This window comes from Python bivittatus, unplaced genomic scaffold (assembly GCF_059951505.1).
Source record: "Python bivittatus isolate LINGU-HERP-01145 unplaced genomic scaffold, Pbiv_v1 ctg000440_np1212, whole genome shotgun sequence".
In the NCBI taxonomy this organism is placed as follows: Eukaryota; Metazoa; Chordata; class Lepidosauria; order Squamata; family Pythonidae; genus Python; species Python bivittatus.
In genome coordinates this window covers 2,509,385-2,525,296 of record NW_028277063.1, presented here as the reverse complement: position 1 = coordinate 2,525,296, position 15,912 = coordinate 2,509,385, and the positions used below count along the sequence as shown (strand labels likewise).

The window sequence follows — 15,912 nt, the reverse complement described above, 5'->3', positions numbered from 1 at the left end:
GAGATTTTTAACAAGATGGAGGAGGAGGTTGGCATATGATGATAATGTGCCATGCCAAGTTCTGGGCTGTGCCTGTAGGTCTCACAACTTGGTTGTAGGAAATAGTGCTGGACCCATTCTGCTGGGTCAGTCCTGAAGCTGTTGGTCTGGCACTTTCCCACTGGGGAGAATTCAGCGACTCTCCCCTCCCCGGCCTCTCTGCATTTTCCCATTCCCACTGAAATCAGGGCACCATAGCCCCTGCCCCCATTTCACCAAAAATAAGCTCTTGTTAATGCTACCCTACTGGCCAGCTGGAGGGAGGGAGCACTGAGTTGTAGGGATGGTTTGAAAATATGTCGAAAGGTTTGGGGAAAAGAAGCCAGTGACTCCAAAAGAGCCCTAGTGTGATTTAGCTGAAGAGCAGTTACCTTCTCAGATTGATGCACTCTAGACATGTGAGATATCAATTCCCAAATCTGGCTGAGAATGACTGGGAATTATGGAAATTGCAGTCCAATACATCATGATATTACAATGGAAATTGCAGATGAAAAGTCTCCTATTGACTAAGAGGAATGAGTCTTCAAAACAGTTGGCAGTATGCACATTAGTGGCATTTGAAATGCTGGATTTTTAATAATTTCTATTTCATGTTCTCATTTTTTATGGTGTGGGTTAGCATAGAAATGCAGTAACTGGCCCTGTAGAGGAGAAAAGTACAAAACAGGAATTTGCATGTAAAATATAGCAAAATGAAAAACAACCGTAGGTCAGTGTTAATATATGTGCATTACTGAGCTAAGTGTTCCTTTTTTCTTATGAATGCAAACTAATTTATTATGCACAAGCTAATTTTTATTCTGACTGAATTCACAGAAGTTTACTGGCCCATTTAAACACTCATGGTGATTTCCAATGTGAATAGAAAATTGCATCCTACTCTTTGCTGCCACCAAAAATCACTTTTCCATGCTTTGGAAAATAAGAACACCCTGTCTCCTAGTGCAGAGCTTAAACTGGGCAAACTATTCTAAATGAGTGAGAATTGTATTCAGTTTTTATGAACACCCCTGTTCTTTATGTTTCTGTTCCGTATACAATTCCTTTCAAAATCTTGATGTAGGACTAAGATGATTACAACTCAACAGACCAGTATGATTTGGACTAGTTTGACAACATTACTCATGATCTTTTTCAAAACTGAACTGAGAAGTGAGACAGCAATTCTCCAGGGTTAATTCTTTAAAAACTGCAGATCACTAAACAGCTTATTATCAAGCATACTTCACGTAGCTCATAGTTTCTCAGCTGCCAGAGAAGAAATCCTTTGATGTAGCTAAACATAGCCCAAATCCTCTCTGGTGTAATTAACACATTCCTACATCCAATCTCCTAGTCTAAAATGTGATAAGAGGTTTTTGTATTTCATCTGTAGCCTCAGAAAGGTGAAAAATTGATTCTTCCTGTAGACCTACTCCAATTCCAATTGGTGAACAGGAAGTGTAAATCAGCGTAGCCTCCCATTCTAGCCATCTACAATAAATACTAATACTTTCTCATTTGTTACTTACCACTATGCTTAAATAACTTGTATACCTTGACACAGGCCTACCAAACTGATCAGTGTGCTGTGCCTGACCTTCCACTGATGTTGTAACTCTCCAGTTGATCCCTGTGTAAATTCTGAGTGGTAGTGTTGGCTATTAAGCATTTAATTTACTATACCAGATTGCTTTCCCTCTTGTCCATATATGCTATTGAAAACATATGGCTAGTAGATTGTGTTTTGGCTCTTCCCACTCATCTGCTTTGAAATGTTAACCTGTGTACAACCCAGAGTAACTGGAACAGGAATGGAAAGTCTTCCCAAGTTAAGACAGGAAGGTCGAGTCAGATTGCTTCCAATCCTAAAATTGCCCTCTCTTCAGAAAAAAAGGGTTGGTAACCACCCACTATTTGCTTACAGTATTTCAATCCTGTGCCCAGTTTGTCTAATTGTGGGGGTAGAAAGACTGCTTCTTTTATGAGATTCGCTTCTACCTAATTATGAATCCAACTGGAGTTACTGTTCTGTATCATACAATTCTTACTGCATTTGGTACCTCCTTCTTACAAACCTATACTTGTACCTTTTGGCAGAATGGGAGAAGTAATGATACAATTGGCTTCTATGGAATTCTTGTTATGATGTATTTATCAGGCTAATACAACAGGCTTGTTTGAAATAGATTATTTCTAGAGCATAATTATCAGCATGCTTCCAAAAGATTTTGGGACAGACTTGTAACTATTACTTTTTCAATTGTGGACATTTCCAAGAGGTCAATAAAATCTAGACAGGTATTTTAGGGCCAGAGCATCTGCAAAACAAGCTCCAACTAGTTAGTGAATGAAATGTAAATGTTTCTCATGAGGGGGGAAAAAACCTCAGTAAGTTCTTTAATGTCCCAAGAGTTCTAGTCTCTATCTGCTCCACCCTTTTTTGTCAGAATGTTGACTGGCCCCATCTGGGCAGGAAATGATGGGACAGAGGTCAGAACTTTTCCACACAAAATGAAAGGAGGGAAGGGGAAACTACTGCAAACTGAGCAGCGGCATGATCTCACGAGGACTTTGGAAAGCCAGCAGGGCAGCTTTTGCTGGCAACCTTCCCATTTGTGGAAAAAAGTGATCAAAAATGAAATTTGAAGAAATTGACTTCCCTTTCTGTTCAACTGGGTTTTTTGCTAGAGCAGAAGAAAATTGTAGGTTTAAAGGAATAGTCTTTTCCCCCCACATACTATGAAATAGGTGTTTCCTATAATCGTATTTGAACGACCTCTGAGATGTTAATACCAAAACATCTCTTGGAAACGTTCACACAACAGGGAAAAAAAACACCTAGATCTTGGATCATAATGGGCTTGATGAGCTCTAAACTGGCAGAGTTTAGGATTAGCCTTCCCTAATTTAATGCCTTCTCGGTATGTCAGGAGTATAAATTCCCAGAATGCTGGTTGAGAAGTCTAGAAGTTCAAATTCAGGGTGTCTTGGTTTACTAAGCTAGAAAAAGCTGCTTTATGAGCCGATGGCCAAAATGACCCATCACTGAAGCAGAATCTGCCATTCCCTTCCATGTTATCTTGTGCCTACAGCACCTCCCATCACTCACCCTGGCAGGGGCCATTCTATGTGCACTTAAGGGGGTTCATTGGAGTAATGAAATAGAGGGTGGTAGCCTCTTCAGAACGTTGTGTGCCTTAGGACCCAAACAAAAGAGTGGGGTGTACAGAAAACATAACTACAAACGATTGAAGGAAGAAATGGAGAACCAAAGAGCCTATTTCCTTCTGCCTAATGACAGGACTAGTTGTGGGTTAATGGAACACAACTGGAAAAAGACAGCTCCTAACTGGAGTAATAGAGAAAGCAGTCACTTTACATAAATTTTGCAGAGGGACAGAAAAGAGGCACTTGGAATGTTTAAATAGACTTTTATTTCAAGAGGTCTGCGACGTCCCTGCTCCAGAGACATTTTGATGTTTGGCCACAAACCAGGAGTGTCATTCACCAGAAGAAGCTGGATTTCACATACGAAGATGGTGGTGGGGATGTGTTAGAGAAAGGAATAAGCCAGGACCTCTAGGTTTTTCATGGCAAGACAAGATTTACATCTTTCTCTTACACGAGAAGTCGGCAAAAAAGAAAAGTGAGGGTGGGGAAAAGAGGGGACAGGTGAAAAACAGACAGCAGACACCACAGTAGCTCAGGCACAATATAGCAACAAGAGAGAGCAGACAATGTAGCCAAGCCCCTGATTTTTAATAAGCATGGTTGGAAACAAAGAGAGATTCGCTGGCAGCTGCTCCCGTTTGGCCAGATGCAACGTATTTACCTTGACAGGCAAGGCTGTTGGCCTGTAAGGGGAAAAAAGTCATTGTAACAGGAGTAGGATTGGTCCCAGGTCAAAAACAGAAACGGCATGCTTCGCTTTCCCTAGCTTATTGGGCTCCCAGACAGCCACAGCAGAAACAGAGCAGCTGTCAAAGTGAACTTTCTCTTGCTGAGAGGAGACAAAGAATAACAAGGAATCTAGCTTTCCATCTTTTGTGGCACAAATCACTGGCAAATACAAGACCTCTCCTCCCACTTTCCATCTCTTTTCCCCAAAAGGCTTCTGGAAAAGTGTGACTGCCAGCATGATATGCAACAACAAAAAATAAGAGATCATTCCCACTAAAGTTGTTTCACATTCTGCTTTTTCACTTAGCCAAAGTTCTTGTCCTCATATTAATTAAAAAATATGTCTAAAACTCTGTGCTTAACTTTTTGGGAAACTGAATCTTTTTTACTCTCACCCCCATGGTTTACTCTTGAACTCTTAAACAACTGAAGACAAACACAAACACCCAGCAGATCCCAGCCCTTTGCCTTGAACTGCTAAACCTGTTAGGTCAAACATACCAAAGCACGCTTGATGTATTCCTCCTGGGCATTCTTGAGGTTTTCTTTCTTACCACTCCAGGCCTTGAGGGCAGAAGCTTGCAGTGCACGACCATAAGAGAAGGTCAAGGCCCATGGCTTGTGCAGAGGGCACTTGTTGATGGCATTCAAATTGATGGAAGCCTCTTCCTCACTTTGACCTCCAGACAGGAAGGTGATGCCTGTGACCACAAGAAGAATGTGAGTAGCCCAGGCAAAGGCCAAACATGGATTTAAGGTCTGTGAAAAATGGGTTTAAGAAGAAGAGGAATTGCTTTCATGGGGAAATTCAACATTGAGAAATCCAGGAAGAGAAATTTAAGGATTCTTGCTCTCTTCCCACCATGTTCCCTCACCCTTCAAGAAAAAGATTCCAGTTCCATGGACAGAGTGCAGTTTGTCTACACTTACAAAGTGAAGAAGCCCCCCAGACTGAAAAGACCCCCAGGGTAAACAAGGCTGGGGTAGCAGTTTCCCAAGTCCAATGCATTACCGTAGGAACACAGTAGCGAACAAACCACTTCCACTCTTTGCATGATATAAAGTACCATCAATAATCTCTCAGGGCAGTCTTCTCCACCTGGATGTGTGGCATCTGCAATTCCCAGAATTCCAGAACCACCATCCCAACACAACTGAAGAACAGCAAATTGGAGAAGACTAACATACTAATAATTTTTATTATTATCAAATGCAACAGAGAAGCCCAAAACACACACAAGTAATTTTCCATGGTTGTGCATGTATCTACAAGACTCACCTACAAGATAAAGAGACAGGCATAAAATTGGGGGGTTAGAAGCTTGCTTTTTCTTACCAGGCACTGCTGGAGGGACGTTGCGGCGCAGGGCAGTAACGGTGGCAAAAGCAATTTCTTCAGCGGCGTATTTGGTGGTACAGGCATGTCCAGGTGTCACCATGTTTGGTTTGAGCAGGGTCCCCTCCAGGTAGACATGATGATCACTTAAGGCCTTGTATACAGCAGCCAGAACCTGTCCACAGCACAAGTCAAGAAATAAATAATTTCTGACTTCCATTGTCAAAACAATTCTTAGTTGCATTAGGAGCCTACATTTCCAGTCACGAGGTATGCAAAAGACCTTTCCACCCACACCTGCTGCACCCCACCTGGATCCATTAAGGAGCCCCTCCCCATCCTCACCGTCTCTGTCACATACTGGCAGCGTTTAAGATCATGGTCACCATCGGGAAGGATCTCTGGTTCCACAATAGGAACAATTCCATTCTGCAGTTCAGGGAAAGAAGAGCAGTCAATGGCTAGAACCCCAAATTGATAATGCAGAAAATACCCCCCAAAAAACACACATTTCAGAAACCAGGAACGTGCAACCCTTTTCAGGCCATGGGCTGTATTCAGTTTTGGAATAGTGTGCAGCACTACCCCAGCTGCCAGTCACTTCCTAGGCACTTTTTAAGCTGCTGGTATTAATCCCTAAATGGCTGAGGGCTTGACTGCCTGAAGTACAGTCCCCCTCTTCTTGCAAATCTATTGGCCATTAAGAACTGCATGCCTTCCTTCTGTTGTGTGCTGTGCTGGAGAGACAAGAGCTACTTTGCTCTTGAGAAACTTGTTGGGCCCTCCCCCACCCCGCTCACTCTCTTTAGAAAATCACTTTAAATAATACATTGATTTTCAAATTAGCTGTGTTGTTTTTAATTACCCAAGCAAAAAGGTAGAATATAAATTTAATAAATAAAGGAAATATGATTGTTCCCCATGTATTACATTTTCTCCTCCTCCTATTAAAAATTACAGATAGATAGCAACTTTTGGAAAAAATCTGAAACATGGGGGTTTACAGATTACAACCCCTGTCTTAAATACCCATCTGTTTTTCAGGAGAATAAACCCAAACTCTTATCCTTCTCCAATCTTGCCATACTGGCTGTGAAATTGTAGGTGATGAAGCATAATATGTTTGGGGATGTTTGCTGAAGTACATCCTAGGGAAAATCTGCAGTCACATATCTAAGTCCACCAGCAAAAGGACATTGAATGTCCTTGCAAAATTGCCCAGAACATTTTTGGTGACAGAAGAATACAAAAGAGCTATTTCAACACTACCCTCCTGAGACACACTTGGCAGCTAAACGGTGACATTAATTTAAGGAGCTCTGCCCAACAGAGCTATATCAAGCTAACTGAAGCCCAGCCTGTCTACCAACCCAGCCGGCCAAGAATTTTTAATGAAAGATCAAACTTGGGCTCTGTTCCATGAATTGCATTTGCCACATCATAATGCTTTCCCTCCATTAAATGGCATCAGTGGGTACATAGGTCATCATTACAGCAGAGAAAGTGGCCTCCTGTCCAATGAGAGCCAGTATCTCTCTCCTAATAATACTGGGCACCCAACCTGCTGGCAGATGCTGGCGTAACGAGCAAGCACATTGGCATTCTCTATTATGGCCAGTCCGGAAGGGGTGGTTGGAGTGATCTTCAAGACACAGCGCCACTTGGCAAAGTCAGCACCATCCTTCTTGTACTGGGCGCAGCGTTCAGACAAGCCATCCAGACCTACATAGTTAGAAAACGATTGTAAGAATAAACTTCTTTGAATGCCTCAACTTGCACCTCCAACTGCTACCCGAATCCAGATTTACTCCATTATGTTGGCTACCTCTCATAATCTGCACATGCATATTTACTCACCCTGGGTGGTGGTCTCTCCATTAGTCCCTGCAAGAGGGACAACACCTTTGTCAACCTGCACAGAGGGAAGAAAGGGAGAAAAATTTGTCCAACCAATGACTGATCACTCCATTTTCATCGATACACTCCTAGTTTCCAATAGTGATTAGTGCAGAAATATAAACATATATATATATAAAATCAGCTGTGTATTTTCTGCTTCTATAATGTTAAAATTCATCCAGTTTGCACAGGTTCCTTCCATGGATTACAGTATATGCCGTGTTTTTAAGAAATATTGTAATAAATGTAATGTAATGTAATATAAAATATAGGAAAAAAATTCCAAATACTTATATGCTTTCAGAAAGTATGTAAGTACTTGGAATTCTATAATCTATCAAATTAACTGAATTTAGAAATAGGAAACAATAACTGATCCAAATGAAAAGATTATACAGGGGCTACCCTGAATATTTGTTACAGTGTTGTCAATCTCCTGTTCCAATAGCAAACAACTTTGTAGCCACCATTTCTCGCCTCCTTTGTTGGTTTCCCATTAAGCATGTTAAAAAAGATTCCAGTCAGTGTATCAAAAAAACTTCCTGTCTATCGTTAAAAAAGTGAAAAGGAAAAAAGTGAATTATGTTCAATACAGTTAATTATAAAAGTTGCAGATGGCAGAGGACATGTTAGATGAAGTATTCTGCCTTCGTACATAGAACGCTTCTTCAGAGGCAGTATCTAGACATGTTATGAGAGAGACTATCTAAATCCACTTTCTCCAATCCAGTGGCCTCCTATATCTTGGACTACAACTCCACTCATCTCCATCCAAAGAATTCAATGGGAACAAATGAATATTAGCACCCATCACCATTATTTTTCTTATGCAAATTTAGTCAAGAAAATTAGGTGTGTGTAAAATCTAATGTTTTGTTCTCTGGACTATATTCCAGAGTTGTTCAGAAGGTTCCATTTCCAGAATGTTAGGTTTTGCAAACCTCTAATTAACACGCAGCAGACAGATACCAAGATGCTTACCTTGATGCCAACAACGGCACCTTTGTCCTTAATGACCTTGGTGAAGAGACGTCCATCATCAGCTTTTTGGTACATGGTCTCATGGAAGAGGATCACACCACCAATGCAAGGGTTGACACGATCATCTGCAGTGAACAGCAGTTGCCTGTAGAAGCGGCGGTTTTCTTCTGTGTTTTCGGTGCCAATGGACTGCAGGCGTTTGGCAATACTGCCTAAGAGGCAAAAGACAAAGCAGATATTTGTGTCAAATGCTCAATTTGGGACCTGCAGGCCTTTCCAAGTCCTGCCCTTCATTCTTTTTTCACTGCCTTCTCAACACCAACCCAACACCTCTCAATCTGCACCTTCAGCTCTTACCAGTAGATTCATCAGCTGCTAGGATGCCTTTGCCAGTTGCCACAATGCGGAGAGCAATCTCTGACAGCTCCTTCTTCTGCTCTGGGGTCAAGGCTGGGTATTGGTGAGGCATCTTGAATGACTAAACTAGAGGAGGCAAGGAAGTGTTAATGGCTTGGTAACAAGGTCCTGTAGCTCAAGGATAATCAGCAGGGAGACCTGCACGCCTTTCTGAATTCCCAAAAGCATAGCAGTAGCAACAATTTAAAGTCCCAAATGATAACTCAAAATACATTTGAGGAAAAGACGAAGATTTTCTGTGCTTTATCGATTTTTGCTAGAAATCTACAGGTAGGTTGGACTGCAACCCTATCATTGCTACCCAGCATAAGCACAGGATGATAAAAATGGTAGTGCAACATCTCTGGAGGGTTTCCTTGCTAGGGAAGGAACACCTAGAATATATTCATTCATCCTGAGCGACTATATCTGCTCCAACTACTGTAATGGTTTACATAACTGGCCATTTATGACGAGGTCTCCTTGTTCCTTCCCACTGCAACACAGCCATCCATCTGTCCCTGATGAACAACCAAATGTTTCTACAGAGACAGAGAACGGGTTACCATAGAGATCAGAGGACTTCCATCTAGGTGAAAGGGATCCCCCAATTAAAAACAAGAACATTAAGAGAAGTTCTCCTATAGAGGGTAAGATTAACCCAGAGTCAAGGACAATTCAAGGACAGAGGAAATTATTCTTTTATTCCCATTCTCAGCTTCCCCAACCCCAATTTTCTGGGATAGCCTGTAATCTTCCATCTAGTTTCATCTTTCCGTCTTCAAACTATTGTAGAATTTTTTAAAAAGAAAAAAACCTCCAAAATATGAGTTTGGAAAACGGGATTGGGGATGGGGGCGCAGAATTTGAACTCTTAAAGTTGGGAATTATACTGTAAACTTTTTCAAGCGGGAGGAAACGAAAAAGCCCTCATCCCTTAATTCTCCAGCGCAACAGTTACAGATTAAACTTTGCCACGTGACTTCATCTCCTGCTCCTGCTCCCCCCGTGCTTTCTCTCTCCCCCGCCCCCACTTCAGCATATTTTAGTTCTCATTTTTAAAAAATGCAAGAATCTCGTTTTGGAAATAGGGAGAGAAATTAGAACTGCTCCCCAGTCAGACCCTGCAGCATTGCTCGTTGTTCCCCTCCCCCTCTCCCAAATCAAGATGGCTCACCGCTCTCTTCCTTCGGAAAAGACTAACGCGTGCGCGCGGGGAAGCAGTAGCAGCGGCTACAGATGGCTGGAACGCCCGAAACCCAAGTGAAGAGCTCGAATGGAACGCACACAACCCCACCGTTCCAAAATCGAACGTCACGTAACTTAGGCGGAAAAGGGTGAGAAGTTGACTCATTAGGGTTGGGGGGAGGGAGGAGACTTAAAGGGCCCGAGTTCTTTCCCCGAATCAGAGCAGTTTTTTTGTTTTTTTTAAAAATACAAGGAAACGAAGCGTAATGTAGGTGAATTGTTCTGCTGAGTCTCGCATGGAAAGGGGAGCAGGGTATAATTCCCATGGCTTCGCCGTGATTGTGCAAAAAGGCTACTGCTGCATAATCTCAGCAGTAAACATCACAGAGTCAATAAGATCTGGTTTCCTAATCGCAAGGGAAGCCTGGACTGGAATCTCCATGCACGGTATTGGCAATGAAGAGATAGAGCAATCCCCTCTTCAGTTATCTTGCTTAATAGTATGGTGGGCAGTTAAAGAGCGTGAAGGAATCAGACGTAACCGCTGCACCCTTCTTGCTCCGGAGAGAGCAGGTGCATACTATACTCTAAACAGAAAGTGGAATACATCAACTTAGTGGTGCCTGGTTTTTTTTCCCCCTTTAACATCCTCTCCAACTTCAGTTTCAGTACTGACCTTTCAAGGGGAAATCTGATATCTCTTCCTTCAGCTCTTCTGTCCTTTTCTGAAGGACACATTACTATTTCTGGAACTTGCCCCCTGCTCCCCCCCATGAGCGCTGGAGCTTAGCTACCAAAAAGAATGCCCTGGGCATATATGGATAGCAAAGTGCAATGGAAGTGATAAGATGGAAGCAGGAACATGAAGAAACAAGGCCCTAAATGTACAGACTGGGTGAAAAAATCCCAGAAAATTGGATGACCACCACATCTGCCAAAGCCTTGCAAGCTGAAACACTTCAGCAGAGGCAGCTCAGTTTGGAATCACCAGATGAACCACTTCAAACCCTTTCCACCTCATTCAGTGGTGGAACTTCCTGGCACAAGATTTGGCAATGGCTGCCAATCTGGAAATCCCCAGTGCCAGTGGCTAGGGAAGATGGGCGGGAGATGAGGTTGCCCTCCAGTCCTATTTGTGAACCTCCCTCTGGTACGGATGAGCCGTAATGGGAATAGGATGCTGAATTAGACAAGCCTTTGGCTCAGTCCTCCATGGATCTTTTTATCTTCAGGATCAGCGCTATAGATAATTAGAGGCAAGATCATATGGAGGGGTTCTGAACAGTAGGAAAGTTTCAGCATTTAGTTAATGCAAGGAAACAGTGGCTCAGCAGGATGAAACCACAGAGTGTTAGGATTTTTTTTTAAATAAGATAAGCTCAAGTGATAAGTTCTATACCAATCTAGCAGCGCTAATTCCAAGAACCTAACACTGGCAAGCAGAAGGGCAGAAGTATATTTATTCCCAGGCTACGTTCCCACAACACAATGAACCATCAACTGGCCTTCTGTGTTGTGCCAACTCAGCTCCTGTAATTAATTATTAGTGTGTTGTGTGAAGCTAAAATACAGTATTATGTTAATTCCTCAAAACATGGTTACTTGATCATGGGTCAGTGACAGATTAACACAACCAAAACTTTGTCACCCAATCTATTGAGTTTTAAATATTTTAAAAAGGAACACATTTGAATCTCAACAGTAGCTTAACTTGAACCAGAGTTTCTTCACAGAACCTATGTTGGTTTGTACTGTTTGAAGAAATACAGCAAGCGGCTGGCAAAAGACTTTCTTACTCAAAAGCAAAAACACATTTATTTGAGATTAAACCACACATTTTAGGAGCCAGGTGTGTCCTGTAGGGGAGGAGATTTCAATTGTACCTAAAGAAGCCTTAAGTGCAACCCATCCATTAATTATACGAACACAATCATACTACTGTAATGACTCTAATGCATTTTCCCAATTTGCTTACTGAATATATGTAGTAATTCAGTAGCACAACCTACTAATTACTCCAGAGTAAGGACCATACATAAATGTATATATCCCTAGAGGTTTCCAGGCAGAATATTCAAGGGACAACTGCTGACTAGTCTTGCAACAGAGTGCTGGCTATTATTCTGGAGTGAGCTCAGTTGTTAAAGGAAACAGCAAATGGAGCAGAAATAATGTAACAATGCATCCACCCTAGCGGAAAGCAGCACTCCTAGTGAGTTATCTAATGTCCCAGTGCCTAGGCCAGTGTTGTCCAAACTTGGCCACTTTAAGATGAGTGGACTTCAACTCCCAGAATTCCCCAACCAGCATGGCTGGCTCAGGAATTCTGGGAGTTGAAGTCCACTCATCTTAAAGTGGCCAAGTTTGGACAACACTGGCCTAGGAGGTGAGAGGCACCACTGTTTGATTTATGACAGGAGAGCAAAGACTAGGCCCCTGTGTAACAACATCTCACTCGTCTTGCCTGAATTTCCTAAACCCTACCTACAACTTCCATGGTAGCCTAAGCCAGACTGAATACACAGTGGGCTTCTTTGGGGATGATTACGGTAACTGCTGAGCCTCTGGCTTTGTGCAGGATCTCACGTAGCAAGCGATAGGGGATAGAGTGGGAAGCCCCCTCCTTTTTCCCCCTGCCACTGTATGGCTCTTTCTGTAGCCCTGTCAAAACTGAAGGATAATTCTTGAACAGATGCAACTCTTGGAGACAGCTGCTGTGGAATCTGCCATATCTTTGCCCTACAACGGTTCTTCTGCCTTTAACATCTGAAGGACAGATAATGGTATTGAATGCTTTTCCCACCATTCTTCTCATTTTTTGGATTGCTGTAGATCAGACATGTTAATAGATGCAGAAAAGAGAGGTCAGCTGGTAGGCCAACCTACAATGTTGTAATATTTTCTACAATGGTTCAGGATTTATGAAACCTAGTAACTTGACTCACTGCTCCCATCCCCCAAAGTTCCTCCCATAGCTTGGCTTAAGCAAGAGTGTGAACAGCTGAGTTCTCCAGTGCTTAAAAGGGGGGGGGGTTCCAAAGTAAGAGCAATGGGGGAAAACATTTTCTCTGTATTTTATTCAATGCATTCATCTCCAGGTTAAAAAGAGCTTCTATGGAGACTGGTAAGAACATCAAGTTCTTCACCATTCTCCTTAGCAAAGAGTCTTGTGGCAGACATATTCTGCTAACGTTTCATTAAATAGAAGCAGTTTCATCATCTGAATGAAATGGACTCTGGCACCAAAAACATGTAACACAATAAAGTTTTTAAGTTGTCCTAAGATTGTGTGCAACAAACTACGGTACAGAGTTTTACTCCAAGACCGTGACAGGAACACAAGGATAACCAGAGAATGGAGTTAGCCTGCCCAACTTCTTATGCAAAACTATTCCCGATTGTCCTGCTATAGCAAAGCCTATAAAAGCCACACAGATCATTCCCAAGAATCTGTTGCAAAGCATTTAGCATAGTGGTCTAGCAAGCCAAGACAAAGGCTTTCTCACATTTTTATGAATCATTTTCACAAGTGATATAAAATATATATTTAATCTGGAACATTAATAGATTTTTAATGCAGAATAGAAAGTCACGTGCATATTTTTAAAATTAAATTATACGTTACATTTAATAGGTTGAATCCAGGCATGGACATGCTTAGACTGTGAAATCAATTGTCCTTATCTATTTCAATGGTATATGTTCAGCCCAACAGAGATTTTTTGCAACTGTTACAGATGCTCTACAAAGAGCAATTTGAAAGATCGCTCATGAAAACCATCCTACACAGGTAAAACAGTAAGATAGTTAGGAGCCATGAAAAAAAGAGAAAGTGCAAAATAGCACGGCTACAGATTTGTTGACTTATGTTGCAAAGTGACACACATTTGGAGAGAAAAAGATTAGATACCTCACATGAATAAAGAGAAAACACAGACACACACTTTCATGATCGAGCAGGAAATTGTGTGGGCAGTGTTTCTTCAGACCAGCAGCAAACCGTGCACTTTTTGCAAGTCATAGCAGTCAAAAGGAAGAAACAACTGTCTTAGATAATACATGGTACCATGAGCCAACAACAAACATCAGGCTCAGAAACCTGATAGCAAACAGGATTGGAATTTAAGTCTTCTCAAATAGACAGCAAAGGAATAAGGCGTGCACACCCACTCCCACACACAATTACAGTATCTAAAGGCCTTGAGGGGATGGATGGATGAATGGCTCAGAAAATTGAAAGAGATCTGGCTTTCAAAACGTAACAGAAAATAGAAATTCACTCTCCATTTTGGGGCATCTGTTTAAAAAGATAATCAGAATAAGAGTACGGATAGTTTTGAGCTGGGAAGAACTTAGTCACACAATGCATCCGCTAACCCACTCAATGACGCTACCATTTTCCCACCACAGCCATGCAACCTCCCTCCCCCATGGAAACCGGAGCGGCCGGTGCAACTTCGCTCTCCCCCCTCCCTTCCCTCCCCTCCCCTCCCCTTCCCCTCCCCTCCGGCTCATTCCTACGGAGAGAAAAGCCGGCACAAAGCCGAATTCTCTCTTGCCAGCCTCTCCTCGCCCCCACCTCGCCCCCACCTCAAACTAAACTCTTTCTGAAAGCCCTGGCTTTCTCCTTTCCTCCATCTTCTCCCCCGTACCGTGGGTACAGCAGGGGACTCTGGCGAGACACGGCAGCTCCGGAGGGCGCTCGCTGACTGGCAAGAGGCAACGACGGGACGAGGGCTATAAAAGAGGGAGCAGTGACTGGGCGGGGCCGGCCTAACCTTCTCCCCAACCCCTGACCTTTTGCAGGGCAGGCTAAATATAGGCTCGGGGACCTTAGCAGGTGAAACACGAGGCTCTTGACATTCGCCGGAGAGCAAGGAACGGCGAGCGGGTCACGGGGCGAGGGGGTGAGAGAGCCGAGGGCCAGCCTTCCCCCGCCACGGGGGCGCCGCTACGAAGTCGCAGTCGCAACACACTTTCCGCTTCTGGGCCCCCTTCCCACTTGGCCCCCTCTAAGCCCAGCCGCGCAGAGATGCTTGTTTAGCAGAGCCAACTGTCCCGAGTTCTTCGTCCCTCTCCCTGCAATCCGGAAAAGGCTTCAACGGCGGCGCCACCCTCTCTTAACCAAGTCGCCTTCTCCCTTCGATGTCTGCTGGATTTCGGTTTCTGCCCCCGGGCCGGGAAGCCAAGGTGCTCAATGCCACCTACTGTCCCCTGGGAGAAACAGCATTTTTTAAACCACCATTTTTTAACCAGGGTTAAACGGGTCAAGACTGCCAACCACAACGCAACAAGAAGGCCAGGCACAGAAGAATCCGAGAAGAGTTTTTTCACTGTAGGCCCAAGGGGTGAAGACAAACCATCACCGGTGGACAGGAAATAGATCAGAGATTTCAGTTTTCAGTTTCAGAACTGGGGATAAGGGTTGCCAGACATTTAGGTGCAATTTGAGACCTGTAGTCCCTTCTAGTAACTAAGGCTGCTTCTGAGACATACTAAGCAGCACGCATCACTTGGCCTTATTTTTGGACTTTGCTGCTCCTTGCTCATCTCGAGTGCATCAATTTCTCCTCTCATCCCATGAGTTTGCATCAGTTTCTCCTGGGGAACGGTTCCAGAGAACGGATAAATTTGCAGAGTCTTGTGTAGGATTCTGATAAAACTATTGTGCAATTAGAACACAGAATGCTCTGTAGTACAAATCACAAACTAATTTTGTCAGGGTTTATCACTTAGACTAAGCCACTAGGTGAATAATTTGTTTTCAGCATAGGACATCGTATGAATCCAGCCCTTGTAATTTATCAGCCATGTGTGCTAGACTAGGATTGTATCTGAATCTGTTGTGGTTATCCAACAAGCTTTTATTAAAACAAACCATGGCTTTGCAAGATCCCAGCTATTAATAAGGACTAGGAATCACACACACTCTCCCCCCACCCCAGAATTATTAAGACAGAAGGAAATGGCTGCACTACAGTAGTTATAAAGCAGATGAATGGTTTTTAGCAACCATTTCATTAGCATGAGGTGGACAGAAACGCATCCTGCAATGTTTGCCAGAAGGAAAAATAAGTACTCTCATTTTACATTGCATAAGCATGCCTCTGGGTGAGGCAAGTGTAAACATGAGCAAGATATTTCCTTGTGGGCAGTCAATTTAGCCACAAAAAGATTGTATAGTCTTG

At 43.0% G+C, this 15,912-nt stretch overlaps 1 protein-coding gene across 4 annotated transcripts; it reads right to left on the bottom strand.

The window, feature by feature from the left end:
- Nucleotides 1–3,439: 3,439 nt before the first annotated feature.
- Nucleotides 3,440–14,715, bottom strand: ALDOA (aldolase, fructose-bisphosphate A). 4 transcript variants are annotated; one of them, XM_007424320.4, is made up of 9 exons: nucleotides 14,377–14,715; nucleotides 8,498–8,623; nucleotides 8,141–8,352; nucleotides 7,118–7,172; nucleotides 6,822–6,982; nucleotides 5,606–5,689; nucleotides 5,261–5,435; nucleotides 4,426–4,625; nucleotides 3,440–3,878 (listed from the first exon to the last, which is right to left on the bottom strand). In XM_007424320.4, the coding sequence occupies exons 2-9, from the start codon at nucleotides 8,607–8,609 to the stop codon at nucleotides 3,783–3,785; spliced, it is 1,095 nt and encodes a 364-aa protein (XP_007424382.1). In that variant the 5' UTR covers nucleotides 8,610–8,623; nucleotides 14,377–14,715; the 3' UTR covers nucleotides 3,440–3,782. The 4 variants fall into 4 exon arrangements, with proteins under 4 accessions (XP_007424382.1, XP_087998747.1, XP_087998749.1 ...); XM_088142621.1 differs by having other exon boundaries at nucleotides 14,315–14,465; XM_088142623.1 differs by lacking the exon at nucleotides 14,377–14,715 and adding an exon at nucleotides 10,401–10,420.
- Between the last annotated feature and the right edge of the window lie 1,197 nt (nucleotides 14,716–15,912).